Here is a 25,417-nt window from a genome sequence, read left to right on the forward strand (position 1 = left end):
TAAGATTTTTAAATATATTAACCTTGAGTTCCCCTCATTGTTGGGTGTTTAATTGAAGTGCAGGGGGGAATTCTCCTGGATTGAGTTTGAGGACGTATTTAGTTTGGGGCCTGCATCGTACATGCCTATGGTATATGGAGTCACATCCCCCTGCACTGTGAAATCCGGCTGGCACAGGATCTGTGATTCATGGACTGACCATGACCGTGTGTTAATGGCAATCTTTCATCCTCCAGTTACCCGATACCATATGATTGGTAATAAATGACGCCTAATTTTGCCTATTTCATCTATAGGACTTTTACCACTACAATGCACCGGTGATTCTCTGTATAATAACTCAATCGGATGTGATCATTGTATTTCTGTAGACATTAGCTGCGCCAGTAGTAACTATGATCTCTCCCACAGGTATCTCCCGCCCCAGGGCTGATAGCGCCCCACCAACACCAGTGAACAGGCTCAGTATGCCCCAGGCAACGGCCACCAACACCACCCCTCCGCATAACCGGAGACACCGCACTGTCACCGTGAACAAAACCACCATGAAAACTAGTTCAGTAAGTTGTGATGTGGTAGATAGGATGGATGTGAGTTCCTTGTGCCTCATTCAGCATCTGTCCGTCTTGTTGGCGAGAAGGAATTCAGCAGATTGCATTGTAAAACTTTCAGGATTGTAAAACTAAATTTCAGCATCAGAGGAGCACAAAGCCGAGAGGATAGGTCACTTCAGAGGCTAAGCTTGTTCTAATCATTCTTACACATTGGTGCACACTTACTTACCCGGTCCTGTCACGATCCAGTGGTGCGTTGTCCGACGAGGGTTCTGGTCTGCCGGGATTCACAATCCGACCGCGTGCGCCAAAATCCCGGGGCGCAATTCGGCGCCAAGTGGAAATATTCGTGAAACCGACAAAAGTGCGGCGTTCGAACCCTTAGTAAATGAGCCCCATTGTGTTACTTTTATGTCCGTAAATAAGGATAGTATTTTATGTATGTATCTATTAATAATATTATTTTCATTTATTATATTTATATTTTCATTTATTTTGTATTTACTAATCTTTCCCCCCTTTTTTCTTTTACTTTTTTTTGGTCATTCACTTTAATTGTCTCCATTCTTCATCGTGCAGGTGAACACGACTCACAGCACTAAAGTCCAGCAGCAAGCGTCTTCCACCTCCCCACTGTCCAGCCCAAACCAAACCAGCTCCGAGCCTCGTCCGTTACCTGCCCCGACAAGGCCCAAAGTCAACAGCATCTTGAATCTGTTTGGCTCCTGGCTGTTTGATGCCGCCCTTGTTCACTGCAAACTACAGAACGGAGTGAACAGAGATAGCAGTATGACAGGTAAGTGCTCCGACACCTCCTACCGCTCTAGTTCATCTCAGAACTCCCATTATTCCTACCTGCAAGGTTATAGTTAGGCAGGTGTGGGGCGGACGGGGCTGAAGAGGCATCAATGGATTGTTTCATCTTACTTGCAGCAATGAAATGAATTCTGCTGAACCCGTCTCTGCTATATCCATGCACCACAGCTCACGGAGAGGGACTGCATAGACCTTTCTTTTAAAGGAGATTTTATTAATATGTGACATCATCGTTCTCACAATGAGGTCACTGATTAGAAGCAGAGCAGGGGAAGTATATTTTACAGTGAAAACTCTTTGGTCTGCTCAGAGGTTTCACTGTAAAATGTTCTTGCCTTGCTCTGTGTGGCCCCTGACCTTGTGTACACCCCGTGCTATGCAGTCCTGGTACTTCTGCATCCAATCAGTGACCTCACTGTGAGTCCCCCGGGCTCATAGGGGAACAACTTCCATAGAGTATCCAATAGGTAAAACATTGGACACTGAAAAAAAATTAGTTTTTTAGAAAGGGGGTCTTAAAGGGGTGGGGGTTTAGTAGAGGGATTTTTCCACCCTTGTGCAATAGGAAAATAATCGGCATATCACCTATTTGTAATCCAGGCTTAGACCTTCAATTTAACCAAGTTGCATGCCTGTTACTGGCTAACCAGTTTCCACTTTAAGATATCTAAGTATATATATACTAAATTGGGTTAAAGGGGTTGTCCACTTTCAGCAAATAATTGATAAATTGTATAACTTTTCATTACACAAACTTCCAATATCCTTTCTGTATCAATTCCTTGTGGATTTCTAGATCTCTGCTTGCTGTTACTTCATGTGGATAAGAATTAGTCCTTGGTCATGGGATGTCACACACAGGTGCATGGCTCTGATTGCTCCCTGTGAAATAACGAGCCATGCACCTGTGTGACATCACATGACCAGGAATATAATGAGCCGTGCACCTGTGTGACATCACATGACCAGGAATATAATGAGCCGTGCACCTGTGTGACATCACATGACCAGGAATATAATGAGCCTTGCACCTGTGTGACATCACATGACCAGGGATATAACGAGCTGTGCACCTGTGTGACATCACATGACCAGGAATATAATGAGCCTTGCACCTGTGTGACATCACATGACCAGGAATATATCGAGCTGTGCACCTGTGTGACATCACATGACCAGGGATATAACGAGCTGTGCACCTGTGTGACATCACATGACCAGGGATATAACGATCTGTACACCTGTGTGACATCACATGACCAGGGATATAATGAGCTGTGCACCTGTGTGACATCACATGACCAGGGATATAATGAGCTGTGCACCTGTGTGACATCACATGACCAGGGATATAACGAGCTGTGCACCTGTGTGACATCACATGACTAGGGATATAATGAGCTGTACACCTGTGTGACATCACATGACCAGGGATATAATGAGCTGTGCACCTGTGTGACATCACCGGTTTTTTTATCCACAGGAAGTAAACAATGAATATACCTATAGAATGACAGCAAGCAGAGATCTAGAAAATCGAAAGGGAATTAGTACAGAAAGTAATTTAGAATATTGTACAACTTTTCACTATACAAACAATATTAATTATTTGCTGAAAGTGGACAACCCCTTTAAGTTGTGTAATGCCGGCCCTGAGGTCCATTACTCCAGGGGTCTTGTCTGTATGTGATTTGTCCGGCTCTTCTAGTCGGGATACATTAGGACCCTCCCTGTGTGCGTGGATACGGCTGGGGACGGCTCTGATTCATTTCATTGGATCCGTTAAACCCTACTTAGTGGCGCACCATCATCCCATTCTGTAATTATTTAACCCATTGTTGTACACAATGTTTTTCCAGACTCTCACCTCACTGTTACACAACCCCGTCATCCGATTTTCTTCCCCTCCCCCCCAACCTCCTCCTTTTATTTTTTATTTTTTGTTTTTTAGAAATATTTTTTATAAAAAGCACCTTTTTTGCCATATTTAAAGTACTTTCTTGTAACTACTTCTGTCCTTTGATTTGTTTCCATTTTATTTCTGTTATCTTGCAGCATCTTTTATCCAAATTCTCCTTTCTTATAAATCTTGTAAGTAGGAACCTGTAGCTTCTCCTCAATCGCAATCATCTCTCTCTCTCTCTTTCGCCTTCTTTCCGTTTTTTTCTTCCTAACCTCCTTGTGGTCTTGTTGCTTTTCCTTCTTCTTCCCTTTCCTTTCGGTTTTCCTCATCTCTGTGTTGCACTGTGGGGGAGACACGTTTCATTCCTGTATGGGAACGATTGTTAGTACAGAGTGCGCCAAACCTGTTTTTCAATCTTCCCCATTTTCATCCACATCCATTCGGTCAAGGATTTTGCACTAACCAAGGTTTTCTTTTTTTCATTTTGCACTTCTTTTTGGTATATTCTTTCTGAATGTTCTGTTTTGATATCTGTGCATGTAGTATATTTTTATTTAGTAGATTTTTTTTTTTTTTTGGTGTAACTTGCATCTAAAGCTGCAGAGCCTCATGGGAAATAAACGCATAAAGATTTGTTTGTGGTCCCAGGTTGCACGTCCTCTGTTAATACGGCGCATGATCAGGTGTAATAATTGGGGATTCGCTTCATGCGTAACATGTGGTTACCTAGGTTACCTACCCTCAGACTGTATGTTCAGTGCCCACATAGCGGATAGGATTTGTGCCGATCCCCTCCGCAGGTGACGAATCCGTAGCATTCGGGGCGCACAATCCAACTTTGGTATTGAAAAGGTGGTGTTACCCCTCCATACCCCCTGCCACAGCAAAATCGACCTACAGGCTCATGGGGTTTGTTACCAGAGTCTCTCCATGCTCTTTCTTCCCAGCTGTTACACTGTCTTACCAACCTGCTCCTTTGCCACTCCCTAACCCCACCCCCCCTCCACCTCCTCCACCACCTCTGCCAGTTTTGATCTCAAACAGTGGGAGAGGGTAGTGCTCCTGTAATAGCCTGTGAAGCTACAGCACAGGGAGGCACTGCTCACCCCTGGAGCATTTAAACACAAGGGCTGATTAAGGTCTAAAATATTTTTCATTAATATAACAAACTGAGACAGTGATGCCTTTTTTTAAAATTATTATTATTTTATTAGCCCACCAGTGTTAGCGGTGTACTAGTTTACATTGTTACATGTATACTAATAATAATCTATACAGATTTATACATTTTATGCTGCCTCTTCCATGCAGACAGGTCACTCCTCTACTTGGATGACTTCCTCTGCGTTATTGCATTATATCATTTGTCAAAATCCCTACTGACACCTCTCAAAATCTTTAATTTTTAAAGAAGCCTCCATCCTTGTACTCCTGTATGGCCCCCACACCCATCCAGAGCTGATGAGTAATTTCCGCCCTATCTAGTTGACCAGGAGAGTTCAGTTGTTTCTACAGTAGTTCTAGAACCAGCACTACCTCTCACTATCTGTGTCCTTCTATATGCATGCAGAATCTCCTGGGTACATCTCCCACCAGGGTGAAGGATTGTAAACCCAGCACACTCACATATTGATGTGCTCCCCTTTCCGGTAGGATCTGTCTCCTATGCCCTTAGTTTTTAGAAATAGAAATAGAATAGAAATAGAAAAAGGCTCTTAAAATTATGCAAATGAGCCTTAGGGGCTCCAGGCTCCACTATCTCTAACTACTATGGAGCCCCTAAGGCTCATTTGCACAATTTTAAAAGTCTTTATTTCTTAAAAATAAGAGCACAGGAGGCTTAAAGAAGAGCAGATGGGGGGGCACACACCTGTATAACAGTGTGCTTGGTTTACAATCCTTCATCCTGGTGGTAGATTTCCTTTTAAGATGCTGCTTCACCTTGCTCAGCCTGCCTCCTGTTTGTTAGAGCTGACAAGAAGAAACTAAGCAAGCTAAGCAAGATCCCATGTTAGTGGGCAGCAACTATTTTTTTTTTTACTTGTTTCCCATGGAAAGGATGAAATGTTTAAAAGGAACCTCTCAGGTGTAGTACACTAAATGGTAAAGGAAATCTCCCATCAAAATCCATTTACTCATAGATCCAGGCCCTGTGACTGTGGTAATCTTCTTATATTTTTTATCCATGGCCTCCTTCCTTCTAAAATCAACTTTACAAATTATGCTAATGAGCAAAAGAGCTCATGGGGTGTTACCGGAGCCCCTCCACGTTGCAGATTTACCCATTATGTTACAGTATAGGCAGTCCAGAAGTCGTAGATGAAGTTTTCATCCCGTATAGTTGGATCTGTATCTCCGCTGGACCCGAGGCTTTCTCTCTGGCAGATATAATGTGGATATATTTCTATCCAGGAGAGTCTATCCTGATAAATCTTTGCGTCTTTATTTCCCATGAGCCTGAGCATGTGCCATACAATAGTAGCAGTTCCTCAAAGGCTCTCTCCTCATTTTCTACAGCGATAGCCACGCAGGCCACTGTAGAGCTGCGGCGTAAAGGTTCCCAATTGTCCACGGACACTATGGGCTCCAGCACGGTGTTTGATGCTAATGAATTCCCAGAGAATTACGAGGCCGGAAGGGCTGAAGCCTGCGGGACCTTATGTAGGATCTTCTGCAGTAAGAAGACGGGGGAGGAGATATTGTCCGCCTATCTCTCCAGGTAATGTGGTCAGCACCAAACTATTGCCCCGCTATTTACATTCACAAAAATACTCCATATCTGGTGCAATACTGGTTCTCATTGAGGAGATGCAGCTGCTGTGTTGCTATATGGGGGAAAAAATTATCCAAATTGGCGCTCATCGAAATTCTGTTATGAATCGGCATCTGTCACCAGGTTTTACCCCAACAAACTACAGTAAATTTCTTTTCCAAAATGCCCTCTTTTACGTGAAGTCTTATTTACTGATTTAAAAAAAATAATAAATCTCCCCGAGAGTCATGTGAAAAATGAGTTGAGAAGAGTCATATTTCACATGAGATGAGTCAAGTTTAGTTTTTGCTTCTGTATTACCTAGACACATGCCTTTTGTGTCCTGTTAAAGGCGGCGTCCAATTTTCAAAGCCCACTCCAGCACCTCCCGGTCTCCCCAGCTGCCATCTCCCTGCCACCGATTTGTGTACAGAGGGGCGGCACCACAATTCCAGCTGGCACTGCTAACCATCCCTATGTCCCAGTGCTGTATCAGGCATAGAGACAGGGGACGGGTGGGGGTGCTAGCAGCCAGAAGTTGTCAGAGCTGAGGTGCCGTGTCTCTGTAAACCAACGGTCACAGTAGCCGCAGATGGCGGCTCAGGAGACCGGGAGCTCCAGAGGAGGTAAGTGCTCCATGTGTGGGTTTTTTTTTAGTTTGTTTTGAAATTTTATGAAAGCAAGAGAACCCCTTTAAAGATAAGAATGTAATCTTTCAGAACACATCAGTCTTGTGGTTCTGTGGGCTACAGAACTGAATATGCATGAAGTTAAAGACCTGTATGTCCAGTTCTGCAGCTCACAGAACCATAACATGAGACTCTTATCTTTTAATATGACACAAAAAGCCTGCTTCTAGTTACTATAGAACAGAAGGTAGAGGCAACTGAAGCGACACTACTCCCTTCAACCACTAAACTTGACTTCTCTCATGTTAAACTGGGATGAGAAGAGTCATTTTTTTAATTTTTTAATTTTTTTTTTTTTTGTGGTAGCTTTTTGAATAATTCCCTCTTTTTTTATATGAAATATAATCCATTAAAACTACAAAGGTTATTTCGCCTACCTGAGGGTCTAGTAAATGAAAGGGATAAAAATCTGGTGATGGATTCCCTTTGAAGAGCACCTTTCATCACTTCCACCAACTTGTTACATGAATAAGTTGGTGCCAGTCCACTGATTCGGACTCAATTGGGCCATTTGCACCTACCCAGAACCCTTATAGAACACAAAGCTTAATTAACATGCTGTGTCCATAAATTCCTGGCATTGGAATAGTAGGGGGGCTAGAGAAGTAATTCTCAATGTGTCCAAATTTGTATAGCGGCTCCTACTAAGGGAAAGAAGGGTTCTAGTTTGGGGGGTTATTATAGCATGGCTCTGATTCTTCCATCGTGACGGATTTTCACTTTGATTTTGGTTTTCCTGTAGGTTCTACATGGTTCTGGTCCAAGGTTTACAGATTGGAGAATTTATCTGCCATCCGGTCCTCGCCAGCATAATCCTCAACTCTCCTCCCCTCTTCTGCTGCGACTTGAAAGGGATTAATGTCGTGGTCCCATATTTCATTTCTGCCCTGGAAATTATTTTACCAGACAGGTTAGTTCATCATGACCCCAAGTCAAGGCCACTATAGGTAGAAGATTTCTAATATTTGGGGGGGGACAATATAGGCACATATATGTATAGGCTGAGATATGTCTGCAAAATCGTGCTAGTATTGGGTGCACCATATGGATGAGATGTTGACAATGGGATGACACAGGACATGTCTTTGGGGGTCAAACGACCGTGTCACAGCAGTCGCCTAAGACCATCAGAAAAATGTTTTCCGAATGTCTTGGGGATGGAGACCCAGTTCACCGATCTGCCTGGACCTGCTTCCTGACCTGCAGAGATTTGTTCTTTCTTGCAGGGAGCTTTCTAAGTTCAAGAGCTATGTGAACCCTACAGAGCTGAGGAGGTCGAGCATCCACATCCTGCTCTCGCTGCTGCCCTTGCCACATCATTTCGGCCTTGTGAAGTCAGAGGTGATTTGCATCATCTGACCCGTTCTTTGGCGCCACCTGGTGTTTGACCTTGGTACTACTGTAAATGTTTTGCATTCTGTCTGCAGGTCTTATTAGAAGGAAAGTTCAGCAATGATGACATGGGCAGCGACAAACCGGTGACTTTCCTGTCGCTGAAGCTCAGGCTGGTTAACGTCCTCATTGGAGCATTACAGACCGAGACTGACCCCAACAACACTCAGATGATTCTAGGTAGAGTTTCTCTATAAAGTTTTGTTTTGGTTCCATTACTGCAGGTTCTTTGTAGTTTAAAAGAGTTGCCCACTAGAATAGGAGAGTGGGAGGAGCAGGATGACTCATAACTCTGCTGCTGCAGCTCCTCCTATTCAGTAGAGCTCACGCATGCAAACACAGTACACACAATACAAAAGTAATAAGCAGGACTGCTGAATCGCTTGATAAACATTCAGGGATCATTATTGAGACTGTAAAGGCAATTTATGTAAAAGAGGGATCAACCCCTTTTAAAATATGTTTTAACTCTTTAAAGGAGCTGATTATATTATCCCCTATCCATGAGATTGTTGGGGGTCTACCGCTAACACTTTTATGTGGATAGGAATTGAATTGTTACCTCTTTTACCCCTTTATCCGAGCTATCCAATGGCCCTTCTTTCATCATAACTAGTGTAAATAGTATTTCAGGTGCACCCACACCTGAACCCACCCCTCTTCCCCCCAACTCCTTTCCATGTTATTAATTTAGTGCTGAGGTTTTATTACTCATCATGTTAATGGGATTTTTTTATTAGCTGCAACAATTACAGGAGAAAAAAAAAAGTGTTTTCAAAACTCTACTTTCTGAGGACCAAAATCTTTCCAATTGGGGACATGTATTTTGCAGGTTGGGGAGACCATTTTTGGGGATTTTTTTTTCCATTTCTAAAGAAAATATTTTAAAATAGTTGTAATTTGTATTGTCAGATGTGTTCTGTTCTATTTAGAAGCCCATGCTATGTGTCAGAGCTCTGTCTAGTGTTCATGCTGCATGTAGTCCTATGACTATGAGGGTGACATTTGTGTTTTAGGTGCAATGCTGAACCTCGTCCAAGACTCTGCCTTTTTGGAAGCCACAGGGAACCAGGTGGAGCTGGTAAAATCACACTAAATATGTCTTGACTCTTTCTGGCACCTCGTAGCTGTCTCCATAGACTTGCACTGTATTACAGATTGTTATTTCATGGTTTGGTTGGTGTCACCATTCCTTGGGGTGATCCTTATAACGGGTGTTGATGGCTGATTACTACATATAGTTGTGTATATAACTGTGTATGTCATTCAGATTGAAAATAACGTGATGAAGAGCCATAGCAGAACAAACAGCGGCATCAGCACGGCCAGCGGAGGCAGCACGGAGCCCACCACTCCTGATAGTGAGCGGCCAGCCCAGGCACTTCTGCGGGACTATGGTAAGAAGACCCTGTAAAGCTGCATGTGACGCGGAGGGCGGGTGGCATGACTTGCATTTTGCAACACTAGCACTATTGCACTTGTTACAGTACGAACTCTGCAGTTCGCCAAGAAGACAGTGAGTGGCTTTATCGTATTTCTGTATGATGCAAGGACTCCCATCCTGTGCGATTTGTTCAGGCCTCGGGATCGGACCAACATATGGGTCTGTTTCCCTGGAATGAACACATTTGTGAGAAGGAGAACTCCAAAAATCATAGTTATGTGTGATGCTGGGAATCCCTGAATCATGTATAACTATGATGCTTGGAGTTCCTATCTTGGGGCAGTGTTTAGTCTATAGATATGGTCTGCATACCGTCCCTAAAAGAGATGTCCATTATTGTGAAACATGGCAGCTTTCTTCCAAAAATGGCGGCTCTTCTACCCGCAGTCTGTGTATGATGCTGAACATAGGTTCTATTGACTGATCCCTGATCCGAAGTACCAGACATAACATATGGACAGATGAGGTGACTTTTAACACTTCTGAAACCAGTTGATGACATTATAAAGGGGTTGTCTGGTATACGTATATATTTTTTTTAATACTAGGGTCTGCTCTAAGAAAATAAAGGAATCTGTTATGGCCTCTATCCTCGCTCCCGGTGCAGCACCTCTTGGCACCATCAGTCTAAATCTTAAAATAATTTGTCCTGGACAGCCCTTTTTAATCTGATATTCTGACCGAAAACCTTTTCAATTTCCCCAATGTTTTAATTGCCTTAAACACATGGAGTCATTTCAGAATTGAGGGGGGGGTTGCGGTCTGCATGATGGCATATGCATCTGTTGTCAGTGTTGTGGCCTGTCACGTGCTGTCACCAGTGCTGTGTAAGCTTTGTGTGACGTCCTGTCCACAGATCTAGATGCTTAGATGGACTCTACCACTGCTAGCGCCTTTCATATATGACTGGTATCTCGTATGGAGTCTGTAATATTTCTATAGGCCTTTAATGTACGTGTGTAGTTGTGTTGTAGGTTTCCACTACATGTAGTTACAATCCATCTTACATAAGCCATTTTTATAATGAGCGTATATACCGTACCCACTATGGTTCCCCTCTTATCTGGAGCTCAGTCCAACTACTATTACATAAGGAGCGTATATACCGTACCCACTATGGTTCCCCTCTTATCTGGAGCTCAGTCCAACTACTATTACATAAGGATCATACTGTACCCTCTACTGTTCCCCTCTAAACTGGAGTTCAGTACAACAACAACTTTCATTATGAACGTATATACCGTACCCACTAAGGTTCCCCTCTAATTTGGAGTTCAGTCCAACTACTATTACATAAGGAGCATATATACCCACTACGGTTCCCCTCTAAACTGGAGTACAGTCCAAGAACAATTTCATTACAAGCATATATACCCTACCCACTATGGTTCCTCTCCAAACTGGAGTTCAGACCAACTGCTGGACTTGAATAGTACAGGGGTTCAGCTGTATAGAAGCGATCTCTATCTGCCATTGACAACTCTTGGAGACCTCTAAACCCAGATATGTAACAAAGATTGCTTTTACCAGAGCCCCTCCCTGCTGTAGCTTCCCAGGCTGTTAAACAGTCTCCCCCTCCTTTCAGCTCCCTTCCCTCTGATTGCCTGCTGTAATCTCTCACAGTAGGTGGACAGTGTAACAGCTTGTGAAGCTAAAGCATGGATAGGCTCCAACAACCCGCATCCATCTCATTAGCATAATTTCCCTTTTCATTCTATAACTTTATAAGACGATTAGAGATTATTTCTTACATTTGGGGGTGACCCTAGGAGGATAAATAACCTTGGTTCTCTTTACTGTTTCCCCCCAGGATATCCAGGTACCCCTCCAGCCAACTCTCTACATTGTAAATCCTTTATTTCTCTCCTCATTACACCCAAAAATCCACACAAAACTCCTATAAAAAAAATCACAACTAACAATCACCACAGGTCAACAATGTACAACACTGTACAATCCATCCTGGAAATGTATGTTGCATGATCAATATTCGTCATTGGCGGTGCCAGGGTTAAGTCACAGCAGATCAGAGTATTGCTATATACCTTGATATTAGGGCGGGAAAAGTGTCTTTTACCTCATCAGCCAGACATTCCTGACCATAAAATGGCCGCAGATGGAGGGTCATGTCATCTCTGTGAACAATTGCCTTGATCTTAAATTCACAAACACTTTCATAAGGTCCTGGCAGGGCAATTGGTCATGGTTAGTTATAGATCACATGACCCTCCATTTCCCGCCATTTTATGGTCAGTAATGTCCGGCCGATGAGGTAAAAGACGAGCTTTCCATAGATGTATAATGGTAAATTACCTAATATTCTGCTTCTTACACACACATTTCAAAAAAACATGAGGTAAATTGGCTGACCGCTTTTAATATCTTGGTTTATAGCACATTATGAAGGAAATTGAAACAAAAGCATAAAAATAATACCTCAGAATAAGAACCATTGCCCCGATTGTAGCTATAGGCCCATATCCAGAGGTTCCCCTATGTGGCTTGTCCCCTGTGAATCCGCTGTGACCTAACCTGCACCATGGACTTGATTTGTAGACTGATTTCATTAACCCCTGTATGTCGGTACGTCACGTAATGATGATATAAGGGAGTGGAGCGATATAATGGCGCCAGTGTTTTCCGTGTCTCTGTGGCTGCGCCCTCCTCCGGGGCTGTCCGCTTCCCGTTACTAATGAGCGGTTGTTTTCCCTCCCCGCTTTGCGTTGGTTCTTCGGTTACATCCTAGCTCTTCATACAGATACAGCGGCCGGTCTGCTCATGCGCAGCATCCACCTGGTGACTCAGAGACTCAACTCACAATGGAGACCGGACATGAGCATCTCGCTGGCTGCCCTGGAGCTACTGTCTGGTCTCGCCAAGGTCAGTAATCTACACTCCCGTATCTGTGTCTGTCCTCAGTGTGTCCTTAGTGTATCTGACGCTGGCTATGGAGAGACACCGCTGCATGTTGGGTCAGTACCATTTTCTCAGGTCCAACATTCAGGAATATGAGTGTGTGTATATTGCATATGTATTTGTTAATACCTGGAGTATTGATATCCCACGTCCTCACAGGTGTCGGTCATCTGTGAGGACATGTGATATCAATACTCCAGGTATTAACAAAAAGATATTTGTATATACAGGCGGTCCCCTACTTAAGGGCACACCCGACTTACAGACAACCCATAGTTACAGACAGACCCCTATGACCTCTGGTGAAGCTTTCTAGATGTTACTATAGTCCCAGACTGCAATGATTAGCTGTAAAGTGTAATAGGTTTAATAGGTTTTTGAACGTGCTCGGCACTGCTACATATATTGACTCATGTGAACGTTCTCAGCATTGCTACATACATTTACTCATGTGAATGCGTTTAGAACTGCTACATACATTCACTCACGTGAACGCTATCGGCACCGCTACATACATTCTTACATGGGGACGCTCAACGCTGCTACATACATGAGCACTTTATCTGATCTCCAGGACAGCGGACCTTTGAACTATGAGACGTATGCCTTTTTTTAGCAAGATTTTTTTTCTTCCGAATGATCTGAAATTAGTATTCCAAAATATTCCATTTCAGTTTTAGATTTTACGTCTCCTTAGACTTTTACTTTTGTCAGTCACGGTCGTCCTCCCGTGAGCGGTCTTCTGTGACTCCATGCACAGAGTAATTTGGGACAAGGCTTTGTTTAGGCTCAGAAAGGCTTTCACTACTTTCTTCCTCAAACAGCGCCACCATTATACAGGGGTTGCTTCTGGTATTGCAGTTCAACTCCATTGGGCAGAGCTGCAGTATCACACACAACCTGTGGACTGGATTGGTGCTTTTTTTTGGATGCATTGTTATTATTCCTGGACAATCATGTTAATATCTTCAGGCAGAATTGTTCCTATTTATATCTCCAGTGTCCCTTACATCTGAGGAATAGTACAAAAATGTGAGAATGTCCTGCTGCGCATGAGTGTTTGGGTTTCATTGATATGGAAGGAAGTCTTGTGAATTGGTGGCTATGCAGTGCACCTGCCAATCCTTACCCCCTAAGCTCTGTGTAATGTGGACCCCGAGTCGCGTACCATTAAATCCATGGTCTGTTGTGCCCCTGGTCTCCTTGGCATCAGTCTGATGGGTATGTTCATGCTTCCTCTGTAGGTGAAGGTCGGCATTGACTCTGCAGACAGGAAGAGAGCTGTGAGCTCAGTCTGCTCATACATCGTGTACCAGTGCTCCCGTCCTGCCCCACATCACTCCAGAGATCTGCACTCCATGATCGTCGCTGCCTTTCAGTGCCTGTGCGTCTGGCTGACTGAGCATCCAGATATGTTAAATGAAAAGGTAAATGTAAATCCTATTCTACATCTTGCCCTTAAAGGGGTTGTCCAGAGAACTGCCATTCCAACCATCCCTTTATCATAGCCAGGTGCCACAGAACCAAGCTCAGTCTGTGAAAAACCCGCAGGCTGGGTTTTTAAGGATAGGATGGGGTTCCTTGCGTCATAGTAATATATATAGATATAGAGAGATATAGATATAGAGATATAGATATAGATATATAGATAGGGACTCCTTGAATCGGGTCACTATGATACAAGGAGCCTCGCACTCTGCATTAAATCCATCCAGCCTGCGGTCCGTTTTTCACAGTCCAAATCAAGTGGCGCCAGCCTTTTTGATGAACCATAGTCCAGCTCAAAGCCCTCAGTGTTCATTCTTGGACAATCCCTTTAATTCTTTTATTTCCCACTTAATGCATTAGAGCTAAATGTTATACATTTTGTCATGAAGAATACAGGTACCATATTTTTTTGGACTATAAGGTGCATAGATTTGGATATCAAAAAAAAGAAAATATGTTTGATACCAATTAAAAATTCCCCCACACATCTCTGTAATAGCTCCGCTACATAAACACACATTTCTTTTATACAGCGGCTCTGGGCCCTTCCCCGGGCTCTGGCGGCCAATACACAGATTTATTTTCTGTCATATTTTTTTTTATTATTTTACAATATTTTTTCCCCCCTCTTCTAGGACTGCCTAAGGGAGGTGCTAGAGATTGTGGAGCTGGGAATATCCGGCAGTAAATCCAAAAACCCAGAGCAGCAAGAAGTTCGATTTAAAGGAGACAAAGAGCACAACCCGGCCTCTATGAGAGTGAAAGATGCTGCAGAAGCCACATTAACCTGGTAATGGATTTTATTAGTTAGTTGCGTCATAAATGGGAAGATTGTCCTATATTTGTTGAATCCACACAATCTAAAATAATGCAAAATTCAGTTTTTTGTAAATAACTAAACTACGCTAGATAATACAGAGAAATTCGGGATGTTTAGGTTACCACTCCAGTGTTTTTATCTGCGTTTGTGTCCTAGTGATTTCCAAACATATAGTGAAGCATGCGATCTAGATACGCGAGAATGATTGGATATTTACAAGGACTCTTGTTCTTTCTTCCAGTATAATGCAGCTCCTCGGTGCTTTCCCACCTCCCAGTGGCCCGGCGTCCCCCTGCAGTCTGGTGAATGAGACCACCCTGATCACATACTCCCGGCTGCCGACTATCAGCAAGTACAGCTTCCGCTACTTTGTGCTGGATAACAGCGTCATACTGGCCATGCTGGAGCAGCCGCTGGGGAATGAGCAGAGTAAGGAATATTTGTGTATACCGCTTAGCCCTGCCTCTTGTATTAGTTTACTTACATCCTCCATAACTCAACACATATATGAGATCCAGAATCGTATATTTAGCCCTTATATTTACAAGAGCCTCCTATCCTTAGGCAATCCAAGTCCGTCCATTACCGTATTAATCAGAGGCATGTCCGGTCGCCACGCCTGGGCCATGCAGCTTTGTCACCTACCACGAGCTGCCAGAGCCAATCAGAGGGTGAGTATCTGCAAACAGATTTCGGAAATTGCATTACGTAAGAGGTCTGAAAACCAATACCATTTTTTGTTTTGAGTCCGATTTTATACCTACGCCCATGTCTGTGTAAAAGGGGGCATTATGTTGGGATAAACTAGATGGCTCATCTTGCATCAGTTTTGATGCTACAGCATTCTCTGGGTCGTGGGGGTCCCATTCTTGTGATCAGTGGAGATCATTGTAGTCGGACCCTCACCAGTCAGCTAGTATCCCATATCCTGTGGATAACCGTTCATTTAAATAGTTCAAACATCCTCTTTAGGCACAAAGTTTTTCAATATTGTTTGTAACCTCAGAAGTGATTACAAAATTATCTGTATACTCTGAGAATGATAACATTTGGAACTGATTGTTACCTTCTGCCTCAATGTACAGATGTTCATCCCAGAAGGCAGGCCAAAGCCTGAGAACGATGTGGGCATCAGGTATAATGTAAAGCATCGGCCATTTCCAGAAGAGGTGGATAAGATCCCCTTTGTGAAGGCAGATCTAAGTATTCCTGACTTGCATGAAATTGTCACCGAAGAGGTAAGCCTATAAACATTCAGACACCACTGTCCTGATATATCATGATAAACCAGGGACATTACTCGTAGATCCAGGCACCGTGACTGTGATAATCTTATATTTCTTATCCATGGCCTCCTTCCTGCTAAAATAAACGAGTCAGCTGATGCTTATGAGCCAGAAAGTCTCTGGGGAACTTACAAAAGCCCATCTGTACTGTAGCTTCACAGTCTGTTAGTGTGCAAGGAGCATTTCCCCCTTCCCACTGTGTGATAGTAGAGCAGTCAGAGGGAGGGGGAAGTGCTGAGAGAGCAGGAGGGAGGATGAGACAATGAAACTGCCTGCGAAGTTACAGCACAGAGGGTCTCTGATAACACCCCCAGGAGCCCCTCGGGCTTATTACTGTAATAAAAAAATAAAAGTTTGATTTTAGAAGGAAGGAGGCCATGGATCAGAAATATAAGGAGATACCACACTCAGTGTCTGGATCTATGAGTAATGTCCCGGGTTTTCATGCTGGATTTTGATGGTAGATTTCCTTTAATATTATGTGTATGTATACCTTAATTTATACAGTGAAATCTCTGCAGACTGCCCTATTTTACACAGATAAATGTTCTTTTAAAGGGGGCAGATTTCATATACAGGCAGTCCCCGACTTACGACGTTCCGAGATACGTACAACCCGTAGATACGAACGGGACTCTCGGCACCTTGCGCATGCGCACTGCACTTCCGCACTGAAGCGTGGACACGGAGATGCCGGGGATCAGGTAACTAAGGATGTGATCTCACGCTTCCTTAGTTACAAGTCAGTTGGCGGAGGGCTTCTAGGCGGTCCACAGGAAGATCTAAGAGCCGGAGCTTGCTGAAGATGCCGCGGATCAGGTAACTAAGGATGCGATCTCACGCTTCCTTAGTTACAAGTCAGTGCGGGGAGGGCTTCTAGGCAGTCCACAGCCGGAGCTTGCAGGTAACTACTTCCCGTACTTACTGCATAGATCGGCAACCCGTATGCGATCCCCGGCATCACTGTGGCTTGTTTTAAGTACTGTACAGCAATATTTAATGTTGCCTCCTCATTGGGCAGAGAGCGAAAAAAGGGAGCAGTCACGGAGATGCCGGGGATAGCATACAGATGCAGTAAGTACATGTCGGCAGTATCAGAGGTTTGCCGGCAAGGATGCATTAGCTTCCTTAGTTACCAGTCAGTGGGCGGAGGGCTTGCACAGGAAGAACTGCAAGCCAGTGGTTGCGGGTATACCAGTTCCGACTTACATTCAAATTCAACTTCAGTACAAGCCCCCAGTCCCTATCTTGTACGTAACCCGGGGACTGCCTGTAGTATAATGTGGAAATAACAAGGACACTGAAATAGTTGATAAACGGTGAAGAGGAATAACAAGAAGTTCTGTCTAGATTGACAGCTGAGGGTTATATGGTACCATTGCCATCAGACTCCCCAGGGACATGTTACGTTGGACGTTTTTAAGTTCTCGTTTTGTCAGCTTATTAATAAATAATCATGAGGAATAACGGAGGAACAACACAGAACTATGAAAAATATTCTCCAGTTTTTATCAAAACCGACAATTCAGAAGGCAAAAACTGGTATAGACTTCAATCTGCTTTTCTATTCATAGTTGGAGCTGAGACATGAAAAGCTGAAGCTTGGAATGGCCAAGCAGATTGCTTACGAGACGGCCCTGGACCATGTGAAGGAAGAAGAGTTTAGGAAGAAGAGTTACCCTGATCCTGTGACGGAGTGTAAGCCCCCGCCTCCAGCGCAGGAGTTCCAGACCGCACGCCTGCTCCTGTCACATTTTGGGTTCCTCTCTCTGGAAGCGCTGAAAGTAAGTGAGGATTGTTAGAATGATGTGGTGGGCTTGGTTTAGGCAGGACCCCCTTACTGCTTAGAATAAGGGATGAGTAAACACCATCAAATTCGGGTCTGGCCGAACCCAAAATTATGAATTCTGTTTGGGTACCCGAAGCCCAAACACTAACCTGCACCCATTGTGGGTCTTATTAGCAATGATATTTAGCCGGAAAGGCTAATGTATGGGTTCGGTGCCCAAATTCACAAAATTTTGGTTATGATCTGCTCAACACTCAGCCCTGTATACATAATCTCTGTTATCCACCAGGAGCCAGCGAATAGCCGTCTACCTCCTCACCTTATTGCACTGGACTCCCACATCCCTGGATTCTTTGATGATATTGGATACTTGGATTTGCTTCCCTGTCGCCCCTTTGATACAGTTTTCATTTTCTACATGAAGGCTGGGCAGAAGACAAGTCAGGAGGTAAGAGGGGGGACAGGTGAGCAGTACAGGACTCTGGACGGGGTCACTGATATTTGTGTTTAGGATTTCATTGGCGTCTTGTGTATTTCAGATCCTGAAGAATGTGGAGTCTTCTAGTAACGTTCAGCCGCACTTCTTGGAGTTCCTGCTCTCTTTGGGTTGGCCTGTCGATGTTGGGACACATCCTGGTTGGACGGGACACGTATCCACGAGTTGGTCCATTAACTGCATTGGAGAGAATGAACAGGGTCCTGGTATGTCTAATATCGGGCCTCTGCATTTAATGAGTCAGTAACCCTTTGTTGGGTACAATGCCAGCAATGCAGTTCTAGTCTTTAGTTTACCTAACGCGTGCGTCCAGAATGAACCTTCATTATCTCGCTAGTGGAAATTCCAGCAATGAGCATTCAATAGGAGTAAAATATTTCCAAATATACGGACCCCCAACAACTGAGCTCTGATATCCATTTCTATCCCTTTCACTAGAAGAAACAGCGACTGCTGTGGACACCGGTGGAAGCGTTTTTAATGGGGAGAAGAAAGTCCTGTATTATGCGGATGCCCTGACGGAGATTGCTTTTGTGGTGCCGTCCGCGGTGGAGTCTCAGAGTAAGTCCTACCACCTGGTAGCGGTACATTAAAAGGGGTATTTCCACAAAGACAAGATTCAAGACAAAATAACACATTCTCTAATTCACTGTTCTTAACAAAAATACATCAATCCACAGATCTAATTCCAACCTGTCTCTATCCGTCCTGGTGTACACAGTTGTGGTTACCCCTGTATCCGACTGTAAATCTTCGATCGGATTCTTCTCATGAATAGCTTCTCTTGTCTGCACACTGCAGTGTTCTCTGCCTCCTGCCCCTCCCCTTGCATTACCAGCTCAAACACAGGTGCTTCATGTCAGCAGTGCAGAGATTTACTCTACAAGATACAGACAGATAAGGTCTTTATTGCAGGGGAGGCATGTAGCAGTGCTGACTGTGTGTGGGTTATAGTAGATCGAATTTTCAAAACTGACATGAGCCTTATTGGTCAGGCCTAAAACTTAACTTTTATTAAATGATCACACTCCACTGTTTTAAAATTTCACATGTTGGGCTGCTATTTTTCGTATGTAAGTATCACACGCTGAGTAGCTACTCAATCGTAGTGTCTGGAATAGTGGATCTCTGCAGCGACCCTACTCATTAACAGCCACAACTGTGATTCTCTAAAAACCAAACACGAGCCCCAGCGTCATCAGGGAATTGGCAGTCCTAAAGGGCTATCACTGGAGGAAATTGTTATAGTAGGTGAGATATAGCAGAGCTGAAAGTGTCATTGTGTGTGATTTCCATCTCGGATGTTATAATGTCTCCTCTCTTATGTTTGTCAGATACTAGTAGAATGTTTGTAAGCTAAATAAAAGTGTATATAAGCCCTGCACCCTAATAATCTAAGCACATTGTCAGCAAACAACATCTCATAGCACAGAGGGATCATTAAGTGTCTGCTTAGAGAGTCCCCGCCCACCCCCTGGAATCTTACACTGATCATCACTGAGTGATTGGAGCTAAAACGACAAGAACACTGAGTAAAATTGTAAAGTAAGGGGTTAATTATGATCTTTATTGTGTAAACATCAAAATGGGATTGAATTTTGAGAACTTTCTTTCATGGACAAACCCTTTAAGTACCTAGACTTACTGTCTCCACTATTGTGCTTCCTCCAGCAGATACTTCAGAAAGTAATGTGTCCGAGCAGGAAAGTGACTCCAACATGGATCTGCTGCCCGGAATATTAAAGCAGCCTCTGACATTGGAGTTGTTTCCTAACCATACAGAGAGTCTGAACTCTGCACAAAGGGTGAGAGATTCGTCATTGTAGAGCGATGCCGGAGAATAAGTAATTGACTAAGAAATCCTATTTACATATTACTCTTGACCACATTGTTATTTATCTTATTTGCTATATGTTAAGGGGAACCTATCACCAGGTTTTACCCCAGCTTCCTCTGGTTGGGGAGGACATGTATTTTCTATAATCCCCTTTTTATGTGAAATCTCACCTATTTATTTATGAAGAAAAAAGTCATGTGAACATGAGCCGAGAAGAGTCATATTTTCCTCCGATGAGTCAAGTGTAGAGGCTGCAGGAGGAGTGTCACTTCAGATGTTTTGCATCGCCTATAAACATGCTTTTTGTACCATGTTAAAGATAAGAATCTCATCAACCACTTTACATCAGGTTTTTTTTTTTTTCTCTCTAAAAGGCAGGAACTGGATCTTTTTATCTGCAGCTCAAATCTCTAACTATGTCTTTTAACTTACCTGTATCTCCAGTTCTGCAGATCACAGAACCACAAGCCTGATGCGTCCTGAACGATGAGATTCTTATCTGCCATGATGGCACTAGATTTATGATTGGGAAGTGATGCTTCCCCTGCAGCAGATCAGTGTGACTAATCTCAGGCAAAATATGACTCGTCTCTGCTCATTTTCACTTGACTTTGGAGATTTTTATTTTTTTTAATTTGTGACAATTTCTCCCATTAACCTGAGAGGGAATCTAAGGGCATTTCATCCCCTACCTGAGGGGGTGAGTAGTTTCATGGGGTAAAATCATGCGAGGATGCTGGGCATGATAAGCTTGTGTTTCTTCTGCCGCACATTTCTCTCTATGATCAGGAGAAGCATTTACTCAGGTGTTTCTGTGTCACAGGATATTCAGGTTTATAAATTGTTTGTTTATCCAGCTCAGTCCCACATCTAGGACAAGGAAGACCCCGCACGGCCGGACGGTTCCCCCTCTGGGGCCAGAGACCAAGGTGGCTGTTGTGTGGCTGGAGCAGTATGATGACCTGGGTACAGTATTATGGCTTATGCTCCTTCTATTATAAGTCCTTGAATTGCAAGGTAATAACCATGTCCTATGTGTCTTCTAGAAAACTTTCCCCTTTCGGACCTGGCAGCAGAGACGTGCACTGGCATAGAGACCACGACCAACAGCACTTCCATCAGGTGACGCGTCTACCTGGCCTCCGCTTACTATCCTCGCTATGAACTACTGCAAAAATCTTACTCCTCTTGTTCTCCACCTTCAGGAACAGCACACCCGACAAGGAGGTTCCTGTAATCTTCATACACCCCCTGTACACGGGCTTGTTCCGTGTGAAAGTACATGGGGCTTCTGGGAAATTCAATATGGTCATTCCATTGGTGGATGAAATGGTGGTGAGCAGAAGAGCACTAGGTAGGTTGTGTGGTCTTCTACGTATAGTTCGATTGTTGTCCTGTGTGATGCACGCACTCATCTGCTCCTTAAAGGGGTTGTCCACCTTTAACAAATAATTGATATTGTTTATGTGATGAAAAGTTTGTAAAATTTTCCAATATACTTTCTGTATCAATTCCTCATGGTTTTCTAGAACTCTGCTTGCTGTCATTCTATAGGAAGCTTAATTGGTTACTTATAATGATAAACACCTGACTCTGGGCATGTTATGTCACACAGGTGCACGGCTCTTTACAGCCCGGGTCATGTGATGTCACACAGGCGCACGGCTCTAATAACTCTGTGATATAACGAGCCGTGCACCTGTGACATCACATGACCAGGGATATAAGGAGCTGTGCACCTGTATGACATCACATGACCAGGGACCAGTTTTTATCCAAAGTAGGTAAACGCTGAAGCTTCCTTATAGAATGACAGCAAGCAGAGATCTAGAAAACCGTGTTTGGGGATGTTCTTTCTCATTCTTCTTTCTTTTCAGGCTTTTTAGTTAGGCAAACCGTTATCAACATCTGCAGGAGGAAGAGGTTGGAAAGCGACTCGTACAACACCCCCCACGTGCGGCGGAAGCAGAAGATCACGGAGATCGTGAACAAGTACAGGAACCGACAGCTCGAACCCGAGTTCTACACCTCTCTCTTCCATGAAGTTGGCCTGAAGAGCTGCACTCCTTAAACCAAAACTCCTCCACTCTGCGGTTCCTAGGAGCCAATGACTGTGTTATAAGGGCCAATCCGGCGAGGTCTGGAAACCAAAAAAAAAAAAATTAGAGCTGTTGCACTGAGGAAGGTCCGTGGCATACGAGGGGTTATATTCATGGTTAATACAGACATGGATCCTCAATGCTAGGAATTGCCAATACACCTGTTCCAGTGCGATGCGAGATGAAGGCTGCGGACAGACGCGGAAAGGGCTCAGCCATGTAGGTTTATCCATCCCACAGGCAGGTAACACGTCAGGTAGAAGAGCTGAGGGCAGGTGTGACACCTTATTATGTATGCAAATCCTATATATTCAGTTTGGTCCATTATATGTTGCACCACCAGAAGCGTAACAGACTGGTAGAGAGGGGGACGCGCACCCTAAAACATCGCCGTCACATGCATTCTCACTTGTTAACCCCTTCCACTTCCGAGGGGCTAATAACACGCTGCAGCTTAGCACATCGATGACCGGTAAGAGATTCTACTGAAGCCTCTACGTCGCTGGATGCAGGTTCTGTTTTCCCGTTTCCGTTTTTTGTAATCTTTCCGAGCAGATTTTGGGATTGTTGGGCAGGTGGAGGCAGCGTCTTCCATGACCAAGCCCGAGAAGCGGTATTTTATATTAAAACTGCGGCATTTCTTCACGTGAAGGGTTCTGGCTATGTTCATTATAACGAATCTTCAGATTAATCAAGAGAGATTAGTGAGAAATGGTGACATTTTGAGCCATAAACACTCACTGCTATATTTTCGCTAAAAAAAAAAATTAGGGACCCCAATGTTGTATTCAAATTTATATTTTGGTGGGGGAATAATTTTGACAAATTTCCCAGATTAGATTAAAAATGTACAGAAAGCAATGGTTTTCTAATCAATCACCCAGCCAATCAAATTACAGCACTTCTCTGCTTCCTGCTGACACACAGGAAATACTGTGCAGCCAATCACATTGCAGTACTTCCTGTTGATACGCAGGAAATGCTGTTTAACTACTCACTGGCTGAGGCGGCTCATTTTGTGTGTGTGTAAAGGGCACTGTTACTAAAGACGGAGGATCCTCAAAGTGATTGGTTTTATCATTTTTAAAGGAAATCTTCCACATTGGTCAAGGATCGTACACCAAGCACACTGACGTACTGGTGTGCGCCTACTCTGGCAGGATCTGCTCTTCTTTAAGCTTGTTATGCCCTTGTTTTTAAGAAAGAAAGGCTTTAAAAAATATGCAAATGACCTTGAGAGGCTCCAGGCTTCATAGGGTTCAATTGCATAATTTTAAATCCTTTATTTCTTAAAAACAAGGGCAAAAGAAGAGCAGATCCTGCCAGAGGGGGCACACACCAGAATGTCAGTGTGCTTGGTTTACAATCCTTCATCCTAGTGGTAGATGTTCTTTAAACCTTCTGTTAAAAATAATAAATGAAATTCCTCCCTTTTAGAGGACTGTAGACCCCTGTACAACCTTTTTGTGCCCCTCAATGTATTTTGCAGCTCCGTTTTCCTGATACAAGCTTGCATATCACATGCGTTGACAAAGATGCGGTCTGCTGCCACCACTAGAGGGAGCTCACTGTATACTATATTCAGTCAGCTCATAAGTTCCCTTCAGTAAGTTATCTTTGCTCACACGGGGGATTTCTGAGCCTTAAATCGGTAAAAAAAAATTTTACAAATGGGATAAATAAGGAAAATTATCAGCACATAGTGTGATACTAGGGGTCGCGGTTTGGCCCAAGTCACACTGTCATCTGTACAGGGGATTTTTCAGCAGTAGTCGTCTGATGGCAAGAAGATCGAGCCGTCTCATTCTCCATCTGTAACACCCGACCAGATACCATTCACCGCTCCCAGGAAGTGGGATCCCTACTGTATGATCCGGGGGAGGGGGCTGGTTCCTCTCCGAGGGTCTAAAGATTTGAGCATCTTTTTAAATGTACATATGTTTTTTTGGGTTTTTTTTTTGTTTGAAATATTTTACATATCTTTTATCTCTAATCTCACTTGAATTGTTGCCTTTGTGTGGGGTGTCCTGTCTCGCTATGACATGTACAGTTTTTTTTCTCTTCTACGTCTGAATCCGCTGATCTAATGGCTGATCTGGCTTCCATGTAGCAGATTGAGGACAGCGCCCCCTGTTTGCACTTTTTTTTTTTTGTTTTTTATGATTTGGGAACACATGTAGTCACTTGGCTCGCGTGCACAGTTGTATCCGAGTTCATGTTGTAAGTCCTGACGCTGCGGAGTTACTGTATTCTGTATATAGGGGCGGCGGTGGTGGCGGCGGCGCAGAGCTGTACATACTATCTCCTGCCCAAGCCACGAAACACGGGCTCTGTACATGCCAGTCACATCTGATATTGAATGTAACACATTTAGTCAAATAAATTTTAAAGGCAATTATTATTTAAAGAAATCCTGTGTCCGTTTTTATCTTGGGAATGTCTGGAGAATGGCTCGTGTGTGACTTAAAGGGGCTGTACAGGTTTTGTTATCCCCCTTTTCTTAGAGCCAGAGTCTTATCGGTGAGGGATACCCAGTGATTATGAGAGTGGATCTCTGTCGCTCATGAGAATGGACCTTCCCGTTCTCATTAATGGGATGTGTCCTGCTGCTCCACTCAATACTTGGGAAGGCTCTGCAATGGGTCCCTATGGCGCCTGGCAGTGGAACTTTGAGCCCAAATATGGAGCATCCTCTGTTTTTTTCCACTATCGGGCCAGGGCCGGGCACCGGATATACCTGGGCAAGTGCCGGGGACCAGTGGTCCTGGGGGAGGGGGACCCACATAAGCCTGTACTAAAGAAATCCATGGGGTGGAGGGTTGTATCTAATGAATTCAAAGGGGGCGGGGTGGCTTTTATATAAAATAACCATGAGGTGGGCTGTTTGGGATGATAAACTAAGGAATATTTTCGGGAACAGGAGCCTGTTTTCTGAACTTTTAATGATGCCGCCACGTGAGTTCACTCCAAAGGGGCCCATTGAGGCTCTGTCGCCCAGGGGCCTACTGAAGCCTGGAGCTGACCCTGCTCCTTATGGAGAGGGGAGGGGAGGGGTGAGCAGAGCAAGTTTTCCTGAGCTGCTGCTGCTACTATAGCATATGTTTATGTGAAGGAGGACTAACCATGAAGGTTACTT

At 43.9% G+C, this 25,417-nt stretch overlaps 1 protein-coding gene across 5 annotated transcripts in view; it reads left to right on the top strand.

Annotated features, from left to right (window-relative positions):
* Positions 1-24,692, top strand: part of RALGAPB (Ral GTPase activating protein non-catalytic subunit beta) — a 46,138-nt gene extending 21,446 nt beyond the window's left edge. The window contains exons 8-31 of one of the 5 annotated variants that reach the window (XM_072112213.1): positions 412-560; positions 1,134-1,350; positions 3,426-3,461; positions 5,791-5,992; positions 7,457-7,624; positions 7,941-8,055; positions 8,142-8,286; positions 9,123-9,187; positions 9,377-9,503; positions 12,297-12,430; positions 13,711-13,893; positions 14,590-14,744; positions 15,016-15,203; positions 15,339-15,445; positions 15,860-16,012; positions 17,635-17,844; positions 18,139-18,297; positions 18,389-18,551; positions 18,784-18,906; positions 20,020-20,150; positions 21,040-21,148; positions 21,229-21,304; positions 21,388-21,536; positions 22,060-24,692. In XM_072112213.1, coding sequence (XP_071968314.1) covers positions 412-560; positions 1,134-1,350; positions 3,426-3,461; positions 5,791-5,992; positions 7,457-7,624; positions 7,941-8,055; positions 8,142-8,286; positions 9,123-9,187; positions 9,377-9,503; positions 12,297-12,430; positions 13,711-13,893; positions 14,590-14,744; positions 15,016-15,203; positions 15,339-15,445; positions 15,860-16,012; positions 17,635-17,844; positions 18,139-18,297; positions 18,389-18,551; positions 18,784-18,906; positions 20,020-20,150; positions 21,040-21,148; positions 21,229-21,304; positions 21,388-21,536; positions 22,060-22,253 — 3,458 coding nt within the window. In that variant the 3' untranslated portion in view covers positions 22,254-24,692. Of the gene's footprint in view, positions 1-411; positions 561-1,133; positions 1,351-3,425; positions 3,462-5,790; positions 5,993-7,456; positions 7,625-7,940; positions 8,056-8,141; positions 8,287-9,122; positions 9,188-9,376; positions 9,504-12,296; positions 12,431-13,710; positions 13,894-14,589; positions 14,745-15,015; positions 15,204-15,338; positions 15,446-15,859; positions 16,013-17,634; positions 17,845-18,138; positions 18,298-18,388; positions 18,552-18,783; positions 18,907-20,016; positions 20,151-21,039; positions 21,149-21,228; positions 21,305-21,387; positions 21,537-22,059 lie in introns of all 5 variants that reach the window. The other 4 variants (XM_072112214.1, XM_072112212.1, XM_072112216.1 and 1 more) reach the window with 4 other exon arrangements.
* Positions 24,693-25,417: the final 725 nt, after the last annotated feature.

Source organism: Engystomops pustulosus, chromosome 6 (assembly GCF_040894005.1).
Source record: "Engystomops pustulosus chromosome 6, aEngPut4.maternal, whole genome shotgun sequence".
In the NCBI taxonomy this organism is placed as follows: Eukaryota; Metazoa; Chordata; class Amphibia; order Anura; family Leptodactylidae; genus Engystomops; species Engystomops pustulosus.